The sequence below is a fragment of the Penaeus japonicus genome, unplaced genomic scaffold, assembly GCF_977035675.1.
Source record: "Penaeus japonicus unplaced genomic scaffold, GWHDUDI00000001_assembly GWHDUDI00000031, whole genome shotgun sequence".
NCBI classification, from domain to species: Eukaryota; Metazoa; Arthropoda; class Malacostraca; order Decapoda; family Penaeidae; genus Penaeus; species Penaeus japonicus.
Genome location: NW_028234433.1, coordinates 16896080 through 16911079, shown reverse-complemented (window position 1 = coordinate 16911079; position 15000 = coordinate 16896080). Strand labels below are relative to the sequence as shown.

The 15000-nt window shown below is 40.3% G+C and overlaps 1 protein-coding gene across 3 annotated transcripts in view; it reads right to left on the bottom strand.

Moving 5' to 3' along the window:
• Nucleotides 1-15000, bottom strand: part of LOC122259080 (phosphatidylcholine:ceramide cholinephosphotransferase 1) — a 161095-nt gene that overhangs the window by 1984 nt on the left and 144111 nt on the right. For 2 of the 3 annotated variants that reach the window (XM_086555798.1, XM_043025600.2), the window contains exons 2-7: nucleotides 4708-4932; nucleotides 4296-4426; nucleotides 3547-3748; nucleotides 2959-3233; nucleotides 2632-2807; nucleotides 1-2407 (exon numbers count right to left, since the gene is read on the bottom strand). The exon at nucleotides 1-2407 is cut by the window's left edge and continues 1984 nt beyond it. In XM_086555798.1, the coding sequence (XP_086411924.1) occupies nucleotides 2252-2407; nucleotides 2632-2807; nucleotides 2959-3233; nucleotides 3547-3748; nucleotides 4296-4426; nucleotides 4708-4931 (1164 nt within the window). In that variant the 5' untranslated portion in view covers nucleotide 4932 and the 3' untranslated portion in view covers nucleotides 1-2251. Of the gene's footprint in view, nucleotides 2408-2631; nucleotides 2808-2958; nucleotides 3234-3546; nucleotides 3749-4295; nucleotides 4427-4707; nucleotides 4933-6305; nucleotides 6740-15000 lie in introns of those variants that run through there. The other variant, XM_043025602.2, reaches the window with a different exon arrangement.

The window sequence follows — 15000 nt, the reverse complement described above, 5'->3', positions numbered from 1 at the left end:
TATGATCCACAAGGCATACTTGCATAAAAGTAAGCATGACATGAATACACTTTGTACAATTACCATTCAAATATACATACAATCTATTCAAGCCAACTAATTACTGTATATTTTTTTTTTCTTTTTAAGTTTAAAACTACACTGTTCACCACAAATGATTGTGAGTTTAAGTGTGAGTATTCGGTATCACAATAAACAAGTCACAGTATACAAGGAGCAGAGACATTTAATAATCACAAACTAAAACTTGCCCTGAAAAAAATGATTATATTTTTCAAGAGAAGAGAGTGGGTGGTTGAAGAAACATTTACTACACTGAAACAAATACCAGTATTTTCTTACAGCAAAAGACATGCACATTCAAGTGAAAGAGTGGATATCACAATATTCAAAATGTACATATATAAACTATTCATTTTGAAATCCTTTCCAAAATGTGGAACACTTCCTGTATACTGTGACCTTGATGGACTGGCACTAAGAGATTTGGAAATTAGAAAAGAACATTACACATCCTTTAACCACAATATTCCTCCTCCCTCCTTATCTTTCAACACAAAATGTTGTTTTAGGTGAACTAAAATCATATACATGAATAATTAGGGGATCAACCAGTACCTGTGGACATATGGACACTAAAACAATGTTATCATGCTTGTAGCTATCTCACATTTACATACATTTTGAGAAACACATGACCTCTTCAAAAGATGAGATGAAAATGGAGATGGGGGATTCAGTGACTAAATTTAACATGATAAGTTGTTGGCACTCTATGTAAGTTCCTTGTCTCAAACCTTCTCATGTTACTTCAGAACCCAGTCATCTCTACCAAGCAAGGAGATTCTTTTATGAAGAAAAGATATTTTCTTCCGACTAAAAAATCTTAATCACTAGACTTGATGTTTAAACTGTCTTTAACTGCTTAATATGCATATACAAAATAGTTTAAAGAACAAGGCTTAATCATGAAAGGCATTACAATTTAATCCCACCTTCTACGTTACATCAATTTCTCTATTAATATTCCCAAGTACTGGTAGTTTACTTGAAAGCTGGTCGTCTGCCTACCTTTCGTAAGTATTCCCAAGTCCCAGATCATAAAGAGCATAGGTACTTAATAAAGATGCTTAACAAAGACAACAGTGTTGAGCTTAGTAAGTAGTACAGCAATGGTAAATATCAAATAAATATTATCCTCTGATTTGTGTATCTGTTTAATTTCACTTTAGAATGCAAAATATCAAAAATGATAAACCCCAAATGACAGTGTGTGTGATCAATCTATTCCTCAATCAAGTTAGGAGCAAAATTTCATTTCTGTGCTCATGATAATGTCTAAAATGGAAATGCCCTTTAAGAGTAACACAGAGAAAGGGTTATTTTCACTTTGGTCATGCTATGAGGACAAAATGTAATAAAACCTCTACAAAATAAAACAATTCTTGGACAAAGACCCAAAATATTTTAAAAGCATAAAAACACAAATTGGGGAAATATGGAAACTATAAATCTGAAAAATATTCCACAACATATATTTCAATTATGAACATCCTGAGCAAGTGACATCCTTATACATAATGTTACCAAAGATGACTTGAAACTAAAAACTACAAAGGCAAGAATCACAGATTTTTTTTCTTAATTTTCTTTAACATTATCAATTTGAATAGCTTGGGTAAACTGCAAAACAAAAGCAGCAATCATGCTTAAGTCCATTTTTCATACAGAAACCAAATATATCTACTCTAATGGATTTTAATAATGGCACAGATCTGGGACTTGTCATCTTACATACCTATAAACACCCACTGTTTGTAAACTGGCAGTATAGCAAAAGCTTATAAATTTATCAGTGCACAAACTTCACTCCTTTTCCTTCAGATGTAATATTGTGAGTAGTATCAAGTACTTTCTCCTACCAAAGTGGCTAAAACTGCATTAATATAATGTAACCTTTTCTTCCTTTCCGTGATTCTCTGGGAATTCTTCCAGTATTAAAATTCTTGTTCTGTTATCACAAGTCAAATTTCACAGAAACAATAGTTTCACTTTAGGGGGTTTGTCTATGCCTCAGACACAATGAATATAAGTATTTACATCTTCAGTGGCTTCAATGTACTGAGGGGTAGTGGTTAAAATTAAGAAAAAATAGAAATCCACACATAAAAAAACTGACTATCTTCGAGGCTGTATATCAGTGATTCACTGGTTCAAATGCAGTTCCTGGATAATACAGCACACATTGAAACTATGAGGTCCTTTGTGGATTTTTGCTGCTCCATCTCCTTGGCCATGGAAATGGGCACTCATAATGCCGAGGAATCACACCCTGGACATTCCGTTCAAATAGCCAGAAAAGGCGGTACCACCATAGTCTTTCAAGGAAGTTATTTTGCCCTGATTCCTGTAAAGTAAATGGATCTTTATTTAGAAGAAGTACCTCTGGATATAAATCAATATTAAGGACTAATCAGTAAACTTTCCTTTTTATATTAAAATAACTTGATAAAATCATTACAATTCTACTTTATCAGGTGTCAATAGCACCTAGTATCACATTGGTAATAATTCTGATGAAAGGATATTGGTATCAATCCAAATAAAAACAAAATTCTTCACTAAACTCACCTTGAGGTTGGCATTATTAGCCATAGTGTGGTACATATAGAATATACGCGTGGTGATGTAGTAAGCTATAAGACAGTCAACAGTATAGTGCCCTCGGGCTATGAGGACCATCACTACACCAACAATAGCTAGCAGAGCAAAACCCCAATGTACCAGCCACCATCGATGAGGCGTATCTGCAGAAGATCAAACAGAAACAGTTAGATAAGCCAAAGTATTTTTTTTCTTATAATCCATACCTACATTTGAACTAGGATATAGGAAATATGCACATATCTTGTACAAAATATATTCACTTTGGCATTCTAAAACCGAGGAATATCTTACATTCACGGATAACTAGGTAGGCCAACACTAGGCACACGGTGTGTCCCGAGTAGATGTAATCCCCACAGAAGGTGTGTTGCCCGTTGATTGAGAGGCCGAAGCCGGAGAGCAACTGGATAACTCTTTTCGCTACCAGTATTGGGGTAGTATAGTTTGCCTTTTTATCACAGTAATAATTGGGGTTGGCTACTGGTAGGACTGTCACGTACATAGTGATGGAACGGTAAAAATATAACAATCCCATGATGAGGAAGATGCGTCGAAAGAGGATCCATCTGTCAAAGAGGAGGAAAAGAGTAGGTTAATATTTGATTTCCCTTATTTACATCTTATACAATTAATATTTTTTCAATAAGAGAGGAGGGGGGGTAGGTAGATGGAGGAGGAGGTAGATAAGGAGGAGGAAGATGAGGAGGAAGATAAGGATGATGATGATGGGAGGGAGGCAGAGAATTAGGAAGAAGAGGAGGAGAATTTAGAAGAGGAAGAAGAAGAGGAGGAAGAGGAGGGGAAAAAAAAAAGGCAGAGTAAAGAGTTAAAGTAAAAAAGGAAGGAAGAGGAGGAAGAAGCGATGATTACAACTCTTACCTATGTTTATGGAAAATGACAACCATAACACACAAATAAACAGAGAAAATGATGATGAACTCGGAGGCATCCAGGCCCCATTCTTTTGTGGAGATGTTGTCCAGAGTTACGTCCGGGAGTGGAGGGTAATCTGGCACCTTTTCGTGAGTGAGTGCCAAGGAAGCCGTTGTAAAGATCCAGTTGGCAAAAAGGAACAAAAATGCTGAAAAAAGAGAGAGGGATATCAGCTGTGACTATAGAGTTAATAACACAATTCAATGTTCTCTTGAAGGCTTATAAAAGTAGAGATGTGTTTCTGACTAAGAGCTTTTGCGTATAACATGGCAATAAGCATGTCTCCCAACCCTTACTTGTTAAAGCTGTTTGTACAACTTGTCAAGATTACAAATGATAACTATTTAAAGGGTTTACCATTGAAAAAGTTATACACTATACTATATATATATATATTTACAGTTTCCAACTTTTTGTAGTCATATTTAATATAAAGGAGGGCACCAAACTTCATAAACATACAGACACAAACAGTCATTCACTCACTCACTCACTCACTCATTCACCCACCCAATCACCTACTTACTCACTCACTCATTCACCCACCTGATCACCTACTCACCCACCCACTCCCTCATTCCTCACTCAATCACCATTCACTCACTCATTCACCTACTCCCTCACCCACCCAATCACAAGTCCACTCAACACACCAACTCACTCACACTGCAATGAAACCAGGAATTCATACTTACCAAAGAAAGTTTTTGATTTCTCTTTCGGGAACCTTGGCTCGTCTCGGTGTGGCGCTGGGATGGGGATTTTCACCATGCCGTTGCTTCCACTACTGTCATAGTAGCCACCACTCCCTCCATCCTTGCTGACCCTTTGAAGGATGGAGAATCGTTAGAATAAACCTCCTATCATAATTGGTAGATAAGATTCTAGTTTCTGATGTTTATAATTTGTCACAAGGTAAGATGTAATATCGATTAATGATTACTATCAAAGGAGAATTTTATTTGCAGGTTACAAAGCATTTATTCAACAGCAATAAAAAAATAATAATAAAAATAAAGAAAATCATATTATAGAGATACAAAATCGAAGAAAGAGAGGGCAGTAAGCTTTAATAATACAATTTCCAAAATAATAATTGATACTCACCCATTAGTACTAATGTACTGGTCATGGTTGGTTAGGAGTGGTTGCCGCTGATACACGTCTTGGGTCATCAGGCTGTGATCCGTGTCATCCACTACGCTGCTGGCACTACTGCTGGTACCACTTCTTCTGGTACTGCTGCCACTGTGCTGTGATTCGCACATTAATCCCCCGCTCTCTCCAACAGACCCATATCGGCCCCCTTCACTCCCTCCACCTAAGGCCATCCTGGAAAAAAGGAAAGAAAAACATTAGGAGACTGTAATGCATCAATGGTCTGTACTTAAATTGTAAATTTTTGTAGTATTGGAAACCATGAGATAAATCAAAGTGAAAGAAGTTGAACACAGCCCAGTATATATAGTGATATTGTAAATTAAACTACTTTATAGAATGGAAATGCAATATCATATCTTTATAGATTTTCGATTCATCAAATGAAACAATTTCTTTGACCATAAATATCAAGTTTTCATACCCCATGTTAAAATCTACTTATCACTTTAATCCACATATTTTACTTGTGTCTATCAGTCCCCTAAAAGAGAAGGATAAAAAAGGCTGTAATCAAAAATTTATGGCTATTAAAAAAAATAAATAAATAAAATATGTCAGTCCAAGATGTCAAAGCATTCCCGTTGAAACTATCAGTTACTTTAGTAAAACTATCAGTTACTTTAGAAAAAAACATACGTGCATATCTATTACTGTGAAGTATCTATTATGTCTATCAATACCCCTTTCTTCTTATAATTTTTGCTTTTGTGGGTGTGACTGAAAGAGCAAAGACCACCTGGTGCTTTCCCCTTTGGCAGTTGCTGAAGGGACACCCCGGGTTTAGTAATTATAGATCTTGTGTTGTCTTCCTGTTTTTCTTGTTCAGTCTCATGTTTTTCCTGTTGTGTGTGAGAGCCTTGTGCAAATTTGAGATCAAACTGTACACAAAAATTAGTATAAAAGTGTTTCTTTCTATTCTGGCCATGGCAAACCTTTGTTTTTGACTTGTGATCTTCATCTTTCATTTGTGAAAATCTGACATACACTATATATATATATATATATATATATATATATATATATATATATATATATATATATATATATATACACACATATACATATACACACACATCACATATCAAAATTTACCAAAAACCTAACTTAAACCATAAGCTCCCCATAACCCACCCACTCCTAAACCAACCAACTCCCTTACAAATACGAAAAACAACCAAAATCAACCAAGACAAAAACCTTCCAACAGACCCTCCACCACACAAACAAAACTACAACCTAACATGACCAAGGGTATTGTGTAATGTGTCCGTGTGTGGTGTAACCCAAGGCCAGGCAGGCAGGCTGTATGTACGTGTTCTTCTGTTTTATGAGTCTCTTGTTAACTTCACTTGGACTAATTCCTCGTTCATATTGCACTAATGTCACATAATCGCTTAAATTCTACATACTTAGGGTCGTCTACCACTTGCCTACACTTAATAAAAAACCCAACCCGTTATTGAACAAACACATACAAGTACCAACATAAAGCCACCATTATAATTAATCTTTTCCTCTTATCACGTTCTCCTTATGTTCAATACCTCTTCCAAATGCAGCCAATCAATTCCACAATCCTTCCCAACGTCCTTATTCTACAGCAGGATCAAAGGATTAGCCGGATGAGGAAATAGGAAGTTCTCAACCGCGTCTCTCTCGTCTGGCGTTCACAGCAAGCCAACCACGACTCCATTTTTGAATCTCATTTCCGCGTTCTCATTTTTTATTTCTTTTCTCTTTCTCACTTCTTCTTTTCTTTTTTTTTTAATCTTTTATATTTCTGTGGGATTGATCTGTTGTTTAGGATCGACTGCCACATAATTTTTATTTTGTCTGTGGAGAGACTTGGATTTGATTTGGAATTTGTTTTTTAGCGTTTTTTTGTTTGTTTTCCTTGCGTTTTTTGTGTTTGTTTTTTTTCTTTATAGGAGGGAACCCGTTGAAGCTAATTTAGGATTTAGTCTCGGAGGTTAATCTACTATACATAAAAGAAAGATAAAAAAACGAAACATGTTAAATGGTTGAATTCATGGTTATTTTGAATACAAATATTGAAATGCATTCGTTCTAGTGCATATAACAATAAAACTTTACCCATACATTTTTAAAAAATATCCCCAAAATCAAGTGAAACCGCTGTAAACTTATACAAAACTTAGACAAATATGAAATAAAAACGAAAACAGAGACACTGTTCGAGCCTAAAATCTGAATCATTCAATTGAAGTGAAACAAGGTGAAACATTCAGAAAAGGAAATACACACGTCAACACAACAAACCCCATTCATCACATAGACAAATAAATGCATAAACATACAAACACACACATAAACAAACACGCAAAACAAAGTATAACCCATTAAAAAAAAAAAATTACAGACGCGTCAACATAACGAAACCTACTGAACAAAAAAACGAAACTGAAAAAAACATATAAAACAAACAAACAAACAAACAAAGGAAGAAAGGAAGAAACAAGACGGACAGAAACAGAAGAAGAGATCCCGTTTGAACAAATTGACACATTAACTCCCATGTTCAAACTCAATGGACACTTGTACAAGGCTTTGGGCGCGGCTCGGTATGATAATTTTAGCCTCAGAACAATTGGGAAAAACTGCCAATGTGTCTAGCGGATTCGCACTTCTGGTAGCGCTGTCGTTTTGAATTACTAGAGAGATAAATTCATAAATTAGGGAGAAGTGAAAGCAAAGGAATGACTTCTGAAATGATATATGGAATATCTGATTTGTGGAATTATTCAATAATGAAAATAGTTTTTTTTCTGAAATTCATATATATACAATTAGGTGAACACACTCACTTATATATAAATGTGTGTGTGCGTGTGCGCATGTGTTACTGAGATAGAGATAGAGATAGAGATAGAGATAGAGATAGATAGACAGACAAAAAGACACAGAGAGAGAGAGAGAGAGAGAGAGAGAGAGAGAGAGAGTGGGGGGAGAGAGAGACTAACACAAACAATAAAACAAAATGCCTGCATCTGTTTCTCAAGTAACGCGCAAGTCAAAGACTGTCCCGGTGCAAAAACTGCTGCGTTTGACGGTTGCAACAGCACGCGAGAATCCCCGTGCATGCGTGACGTGTTTCATTACCATCCATAGCAGGTGGCTGAGGCGGTGCTGGGGTTAGGGGGGGAGGGGAGGGGAAAGATGTTTTCCAGTCTGATTAAAGCTACTTTATTAACGGCTTTGCCTTCTGTTAGTTGGATAAATCTGGATAGACATGACAGTCCTAGCACATAGTAGCCAAGTGTTCATATTATCGTCTACGGGAGTTCTCGACCGCTGACTATGGCTTAAAGGCTTCATCCTACTTTAAATAATTTTCCAAGGTCGCCAACCCGTTATATATGTCGCTAGAGGAGAGCCATATGTAAGGCTTCACCTGACTTCACTTTAAAAACATACCCTATAGCTTATAATCACGTCATGAAGGTCACACCCGTACCATGAGAGGTAATAACGTGCCACACTTGCAGCTCCAGGATCTTCTAGTAACCCTTTACATGTGCTGAATAGGCTAGTATATTACTCAATATTTTAATGCTATCTCAACAAAAAGTATCCCCAAAGTTGCGGGTCTTTCATCGCAGCTAGAGAAAAGTTTCTTTTGGGGAGACTGCTGATGTTGTATTCATTACCAGCCTCCACAGCGCCTTGACGAATTTAAACACTTGACGAAAGAGTGCGGTGTTGATGGTGAACGAACGAACGAACGAACGAACGAAAGAACGAACTAGGGATAAAAGAAGATGGCCACTGACTCGGCGCAAATACGAGGCAGATAGATGCTGGTAGTCAGACAGGTTAGGCAAGTGGACGGGTGACAATCAAACCACCCTTTGCCCTCAAACCAAAATGACCGGAGGAGTGGAGGCTACGAAGGTGGTTGGGTAATCAGGCCAGTTAGGCAGCGAGTACGAGCGATTACCAGAGACTGACTCCTCCCTTGGTGAACCCCAAATCAAAATGACCCGAGTAATAGAGGTTAAAATCATAATAAGTCAATCATCCAAATCTATAAAAGCATTGTACACGTGCCAACTCCCTCCCCTCCCTCTTCCCCCATCCCCTTCCCCCCTTAAATCAAGCCCTCTCGATGTTGCTACACTACAAAAGTACCGTATTATCCCCCCCCCCCACTTAACTGTGTCCATCACTCCTCACTCACTCAGCGAGTCATCTGATAGCTTTCACGGAAAATTATAGCGTGACGGTTCCCTCGGTTTGACATTTAACAAAGGGTTACAGATACGGACGCTTTCATTTTGCCCGAGGGAAGAGGAGAAAACGAGAATATTTCGAGAATTTATATGAAATGCATCTATAAACAAAATAATGGCGGGGAAGAGCATCGTTCAAATCGGCTCCCTCCCTCCCCCCCCACCATCCCCCCTGTAACCCCCCTACACTCTGCCCTGCCGCTAAAAAGCTTCCAGAAGTTACTGCACGTCCATTCCAAGCATGGCCAAAGCCGGCTCGGTGGGGCCACTCGCTCTCCGCTGGGGACATTCTTACCGTCCATCGTGTAAAGAAAAAACGGAGATAATAGGATACCAATTTATGTATTGTCATATGCATTTCTTTACTCACACACATACGTACATAAACGCAAAAGCAAACGCAAACGCAAACACAAACACAAAAAAACAAACACACACACACACACAAACACACACACACACATACACACTCAAACGGCGGGAGGAAGCTAGAATTTCATTTCTCACACACTCTCACACACAGACACAGACACCTGGGCCAAGAGCACCTGCCCCCTCCCTCCTTAACCCCCCCCCGCCCCGCCCCCCCGAATTTTCACCGGTCTATCCTGAGGGTCGGAAAGGTGCCCCCAGGCCTTCTATTTTCACAACGGTCGGTCGCGCAGGACATTCAAATTGTCTTGTGGCTTTCCCTCTTAATAAAAAAAATGATCGAGTTTATTAACTATGTGATGATGACGATTATTATTGTTGTTAAAATAATAATAATAATAATAGTAACAATGATTTATTGTTGTTGTTGACTGTATTACTTCTATAGTTATTATCATTATCATTGTTATCATTATTTCTAATATTCTTATTCTTAATATCATGATCACCATCATCGTTATATCAACATCCTCTACGATTTTCCAAAACCAAAGAAACATCAATCATTCCACGATACGCACAGAGAAGAGGAAGAGCAAAAGAGAGAGAAAATGAATAAATGGAAGGAAAACAACAACTTTCGAAAGTCTCAACCCGCCTGCTATCCAGGAAAGGGAAGAGAGGGGGGGGGTGTATCCGGTCCCCCCCCGCTCCCCGCTTCCCCCGCCCCTCCCCCTCTCCCGTTGGAACTGACGCCACAATGTCATGCATGCGCCAGAAGTAGCGTCGAGCAGAACACGTGGTCGCTGGCATTGCAGCGTCAGTCATGCAGGGGCGCGTGAGACTTCCAAGGGGGTAGGGGGTAGGGGGTAGGGAGAGGAGATGAGGGATGTCTTTCGAGAGAAGGATGAATAATAACAATAACAATAATAGTAATAATAATAGTAATAATAAAAAAAATCATAATAAAACATAGGAATATAAGTATTAATAATAATAATAATACCACCAACAGAATACTGATTGCTGACACAAAGTTTCCACGGCTTTTGCCAATCTTGTTGGAGGGCGGAGGGAAGGAGCGTGGCGCTAGATAATGCAATAGGGGGCGTGGCCGTCTTAATACGTCGCACACCACCTCCACTCCTCCTTCCCCTCCTCCTCCTTTTCTCCCTTTCCTCCACCTCTTTTTCTTCTTCTTCTTCGCCCCTCCCCCCCTTCTTCCTACTTTTCCTTTTCTTCTCCCCCTCCCCCCTTCTTCCTACTTTTCCTTTTCTTCTCCCCTCCCCCTTCTTCCTCCTTTTCTTCTTCTTCTTTTTCTTCCTCCTCCACCTCCCCCTCCCCTCCCCCCCTTCTTCCTCCTTTTCTTCTTCTTCTTCTCCTCCCCCTCCCCCCTTCTTCCTCATTTTCTTCTTCTTCTTCTTCTTCTTCCACCTCCCCCTCCCCCCTGGCACCAAGGGCGTGCCAAGATTCGGCCACTGCACTGGTCTTGTTGTCGCCACCCCCCCTCCCACCCCACCCCACCCCCGCCAGTGCAGGAGGATAAAACGCTAATTCTTGAAGTCGATTACGCAATTATTAAAAACAAAATGTTCTAATTCATATCGCCATATTACAATTGCATCCCTTGATAATAAGGCGAATTACTTCAAAATCCAGATCTCATTTTACAATGCTTTCATATCAAACGAATTAACCTACTATAATAACGACAGTCATAATTTTCAAAGCTTTTGTTTTTCTTTATCAACAATTATTAACATAAACCACACATTTAGGATGTTATTTTCCCCCGATTCAGACTTCCGTAACAACACTACCACGACCTCAGTTAACTTAAGTGGCGTGACTCAGTAACATAACGCAGGTGTAGCTTGGGTAATGTTATCCTGTTGTGTGCGCTTTCTATTTTTCTCTTTCATGTTTTCTATCCCTCTTCCCCCTCCTCCTTCTTATTCATATATCTTTATTTTTGTTTTGTTTTAGGTTTGTTATCCTTGTTTCTGGGGTGTTTCTCTTTTGATTCTTCTTTGATATTCACTTGTTTTTTCTTCTTCGTTCTATTCTGGGGATTTTTTTTTTGTATTTTGTATTTTTTCCCCCGTTTTCTTTTTCCTGTTGATTTACACCTTGTCTTATTATCTTCGTAATTGCTTCGTTGTTCGTTCATTTTCTCTCCCCTTTCTTACATCTCTTCCTCCTTCATCCATTGCCTTATTTTCCAACCTACTTTATCCTTCGTTCACTTCCTTTAACGTTTATTCCTTCCTCCCTTCTTCCCATCCTTTATCCTCCTACCCCCTCCTCTCCTTTCTCCTTCTTCCTCCTATCATCTTTTCTCTACCTATCCCTCCTCTCCTTTCTCCTACTTCCTCCTCCTACACCTCCCTTTCTCCTCCTTCCTCCTCGCTCCATTTATCCTCCCTTCCTTCCTTCCTCCTAACCCCCCCCCTTTCACATTCATTCCTCCTCCTTCCTCCTCTCCTTTCGTTCTTCTTCCACTGCTTCTTATATTCTAAAAAATGAAAAAATAAATAAAAAATCCCCAACTTCACACCTCCGAAAAGGCCGAAGAACCGCGGCCACAAGACAGATACGGAGAGAATAGTGAAAACAGCTGTTGCAAATGCATGTTGATGTAACCTTAATTGCCTTGCTAGACGCGCTCGTTGCCGGGGTTCAGGACACGCAGCGCACGCAAAGGGAAGTTCTACACTGTTATTCCGCTTAACATAAGATCTGGAAACAATCAATTCATTAACTTCTTTTCAAATTCTTAAATGATATACACCCCCTCCCCCTCCCCCGTCCCCCCTTTGAGATGTATTCATCAAAGGCCTATGAAAACTCCCAAAATAAACAATACGAATACAGATCTAAATGATATCAATAATAAAAATACACAACGATAAGTATCCCAACAATAACAAATACAGAAATAAATAACAATAACATAGAACAATAAGTATCCACTATTCGGGCAGAGAAACAAGTGCCCAAGGCCTATATGAACACCCAGGCCAGTCCACTCTCAATGCACATCAACACTTAATCTCTTCAACACTCGATAAAATCAACACGGATTCAGTGGGGGGAAGGGGGGGGAGTATTCAGCTTAAATGTTGCACACAAGTAGGTCATTCTTCAAAAAGGTGATGACGACAGTAACTCTTCGCCAATCGTCGCTATTGTCATCATCACTACCACTAACCACAACCACCACCACCATCATCATCATTATCATCATCACCATCATCATTATCATCATTGCCAGCAGCGAGGACGGCAAAGTGCTATCAAATGCGATCTTTTACCGACTATTTGTTTTTTCGGTGTGACAGTCAGATGCACCTTTCACTATTATAATAATAATAATGGTATAACAATAATGGTACTACTACTACTATTCTATTAATAATAAAGATAACCATCATAATAACAATAAATAACATCAATAACAATAACAAAATAACTGCATAACAATAAATAATAACAACAGTAATCATAATGATGCTGATATTAATAAATAAATAAAAATAAATGTAGACAATAATTTACTCATCAAACAAACAATCAAGCAACAAAACCGTAAGCGTAAACGCCCTCGCCTGTTCGATCAATAATAATAGTCATATCATTATCTGATAATCAAGCCACCACGCTGCTTCGATCTCCCGCAAATGACCCACGGTTACACGAAGGCTACACGCACGCACGTACACGCAATCACGCACGCAACGCCACGCAAGCAAATCGTCGCTTCAGCTTGCCAATAAAAGCAGGTTAACGTTACGGTACTCGCTCTATAAACATCCGAGGCATCTTGGAAGGGGCTTGTCTTCGCAGGTTCAACACGTGGGCGGACCCTGTAATGTCACACGCGCGCTCACGATTATACACACAAAGGCAAACACACACAAATGTTAACAGACACACACATACATATATACATAGACACATACACAGACACACACACATAGAGAGATAGAGATAGAGACAGAGTCAGAGGCAGACACACACAGAAAGACAGACACAGACAAGCACCCATGCACAGAGCATAGATAAAAACACTTCATAAACACGCCATGGAAGGTGAGGTGAGGATCCTACGCCACGAATAGTAATGATACAAGCTAGTGGACCTTGAGAAAATGTCTGCCCCCTCCCACCCCCCCTCCTCCCTCCACCCCTCAACCTTCCGCGTGCCCCTCCACCCTTCTTCATTCGCCCCGACTGTGACGAATGAAGAAGGAAAAAGAAGGAATATGTTTTCCTGTCTTCATCTTTTCTCCTCCTCCTTCTTCTTCTTCTTCTTCTTCTTCTTCTTCTTCTTCTTCTTCTTCTTCTTCTTCTTCTTCTTCTTCTTCTTCTTCTTCTTCTTCTTCTTTTTCTTCTTCCATTCGACCAAGGCGTTCCTGCGCAAGTGCACCAGCGCAGGCAAGCGTCCCCCGACACACGCACGCGCGCGCGCAAGCACACAAAAAACCCGTTCGCCAGCAGCGCCTTCTTCGCCAGCAGCTGCTCCGCGTGGGGGATCTATACCAGGGGTTCCTCTTTAGAGATACGAACGCTCGTGCAATTCCAGCCCTCGGCATCAACATCAAGTATCAAGAAGTAATAAAAACAATCCATAAAATCTTGCGAGAAAGATAAATGACTAAATATAGAAGGAGGCGAGCGGAAATGAGCGCTGAGGCAATGTATCGGCACGAAGCAAAACATCGCGAAGGGGAAAATGAAAATCATCATATTGACACCGCTCACGTGGCTCAAGGATGACGCCAGAGACAAAGGCGGAGGCGGCGACCACTGAAGTCTCCACGCACGCACGCAGAGAAAGAGAGAAAGAGTGAGAGAAAAAGAGAGAAAGAGAGAAAAAGAGAAAGAGAAAGATAGAGAGAGAGTTAGAAAGAGTGAGTGAGAGAGAGTGAGCGAGAGAGAGAGAGCGAGAGAGCAAGAAAGAAAGAAAGAGAGAGAGAGAGAGAGAGAGAGAGAGAGAGAGAGAGAGAGAGAGAGAGAGAGAAGAAGAAAGAAAGAGAAAGAAAGAAAGAAAGAGAGAGAGAGAGAGAGAGAGAGAGAGAGAGAGAGAGAGAGAGAGAGAGAGAGAGAGAGAGAGAGAGAAAGGCTAATTTTTACTCCTTTGAGTGTGAAGAGAGAGAGATAGAAGGGAAGAGGGAGGGAGGGGGTGTATGTATTTGCGTGCGTGCGGTAAGACTTCCGGGGAAGGATGTGGTGGAGGAAGAAGGTGTTCTTCCACCCGCAGATGGCAAGATTCGCCGCAGCTACGAGGCCCCTCCCCTTAACGCCCATCCCCCGCCAACCCTAGCATAGTCTCCCCACCCGCAGCATAGTCCTCTCTCCCCACTCCCCATCCCCAGCATAGTCCTCTCTCCTCACCCCCACCCCCAGCATAGTCCTCTCTCCCCACCCCCACCCCCAGCATAGTCCTCTCTCCCTACACCCACCCCCAGCATAGTCCTCTCTCCCCATCCCCCACCCCCAGCATAGTCTTCTCTCCCCACCCTATCCCCCTACCATCTACCGCCCCACCCTTCCCTCCCTACCCACTTCTTCCCTTCTCCCTATCACCTGTTGCCGGCGGAGTGAAGGGAAGAGG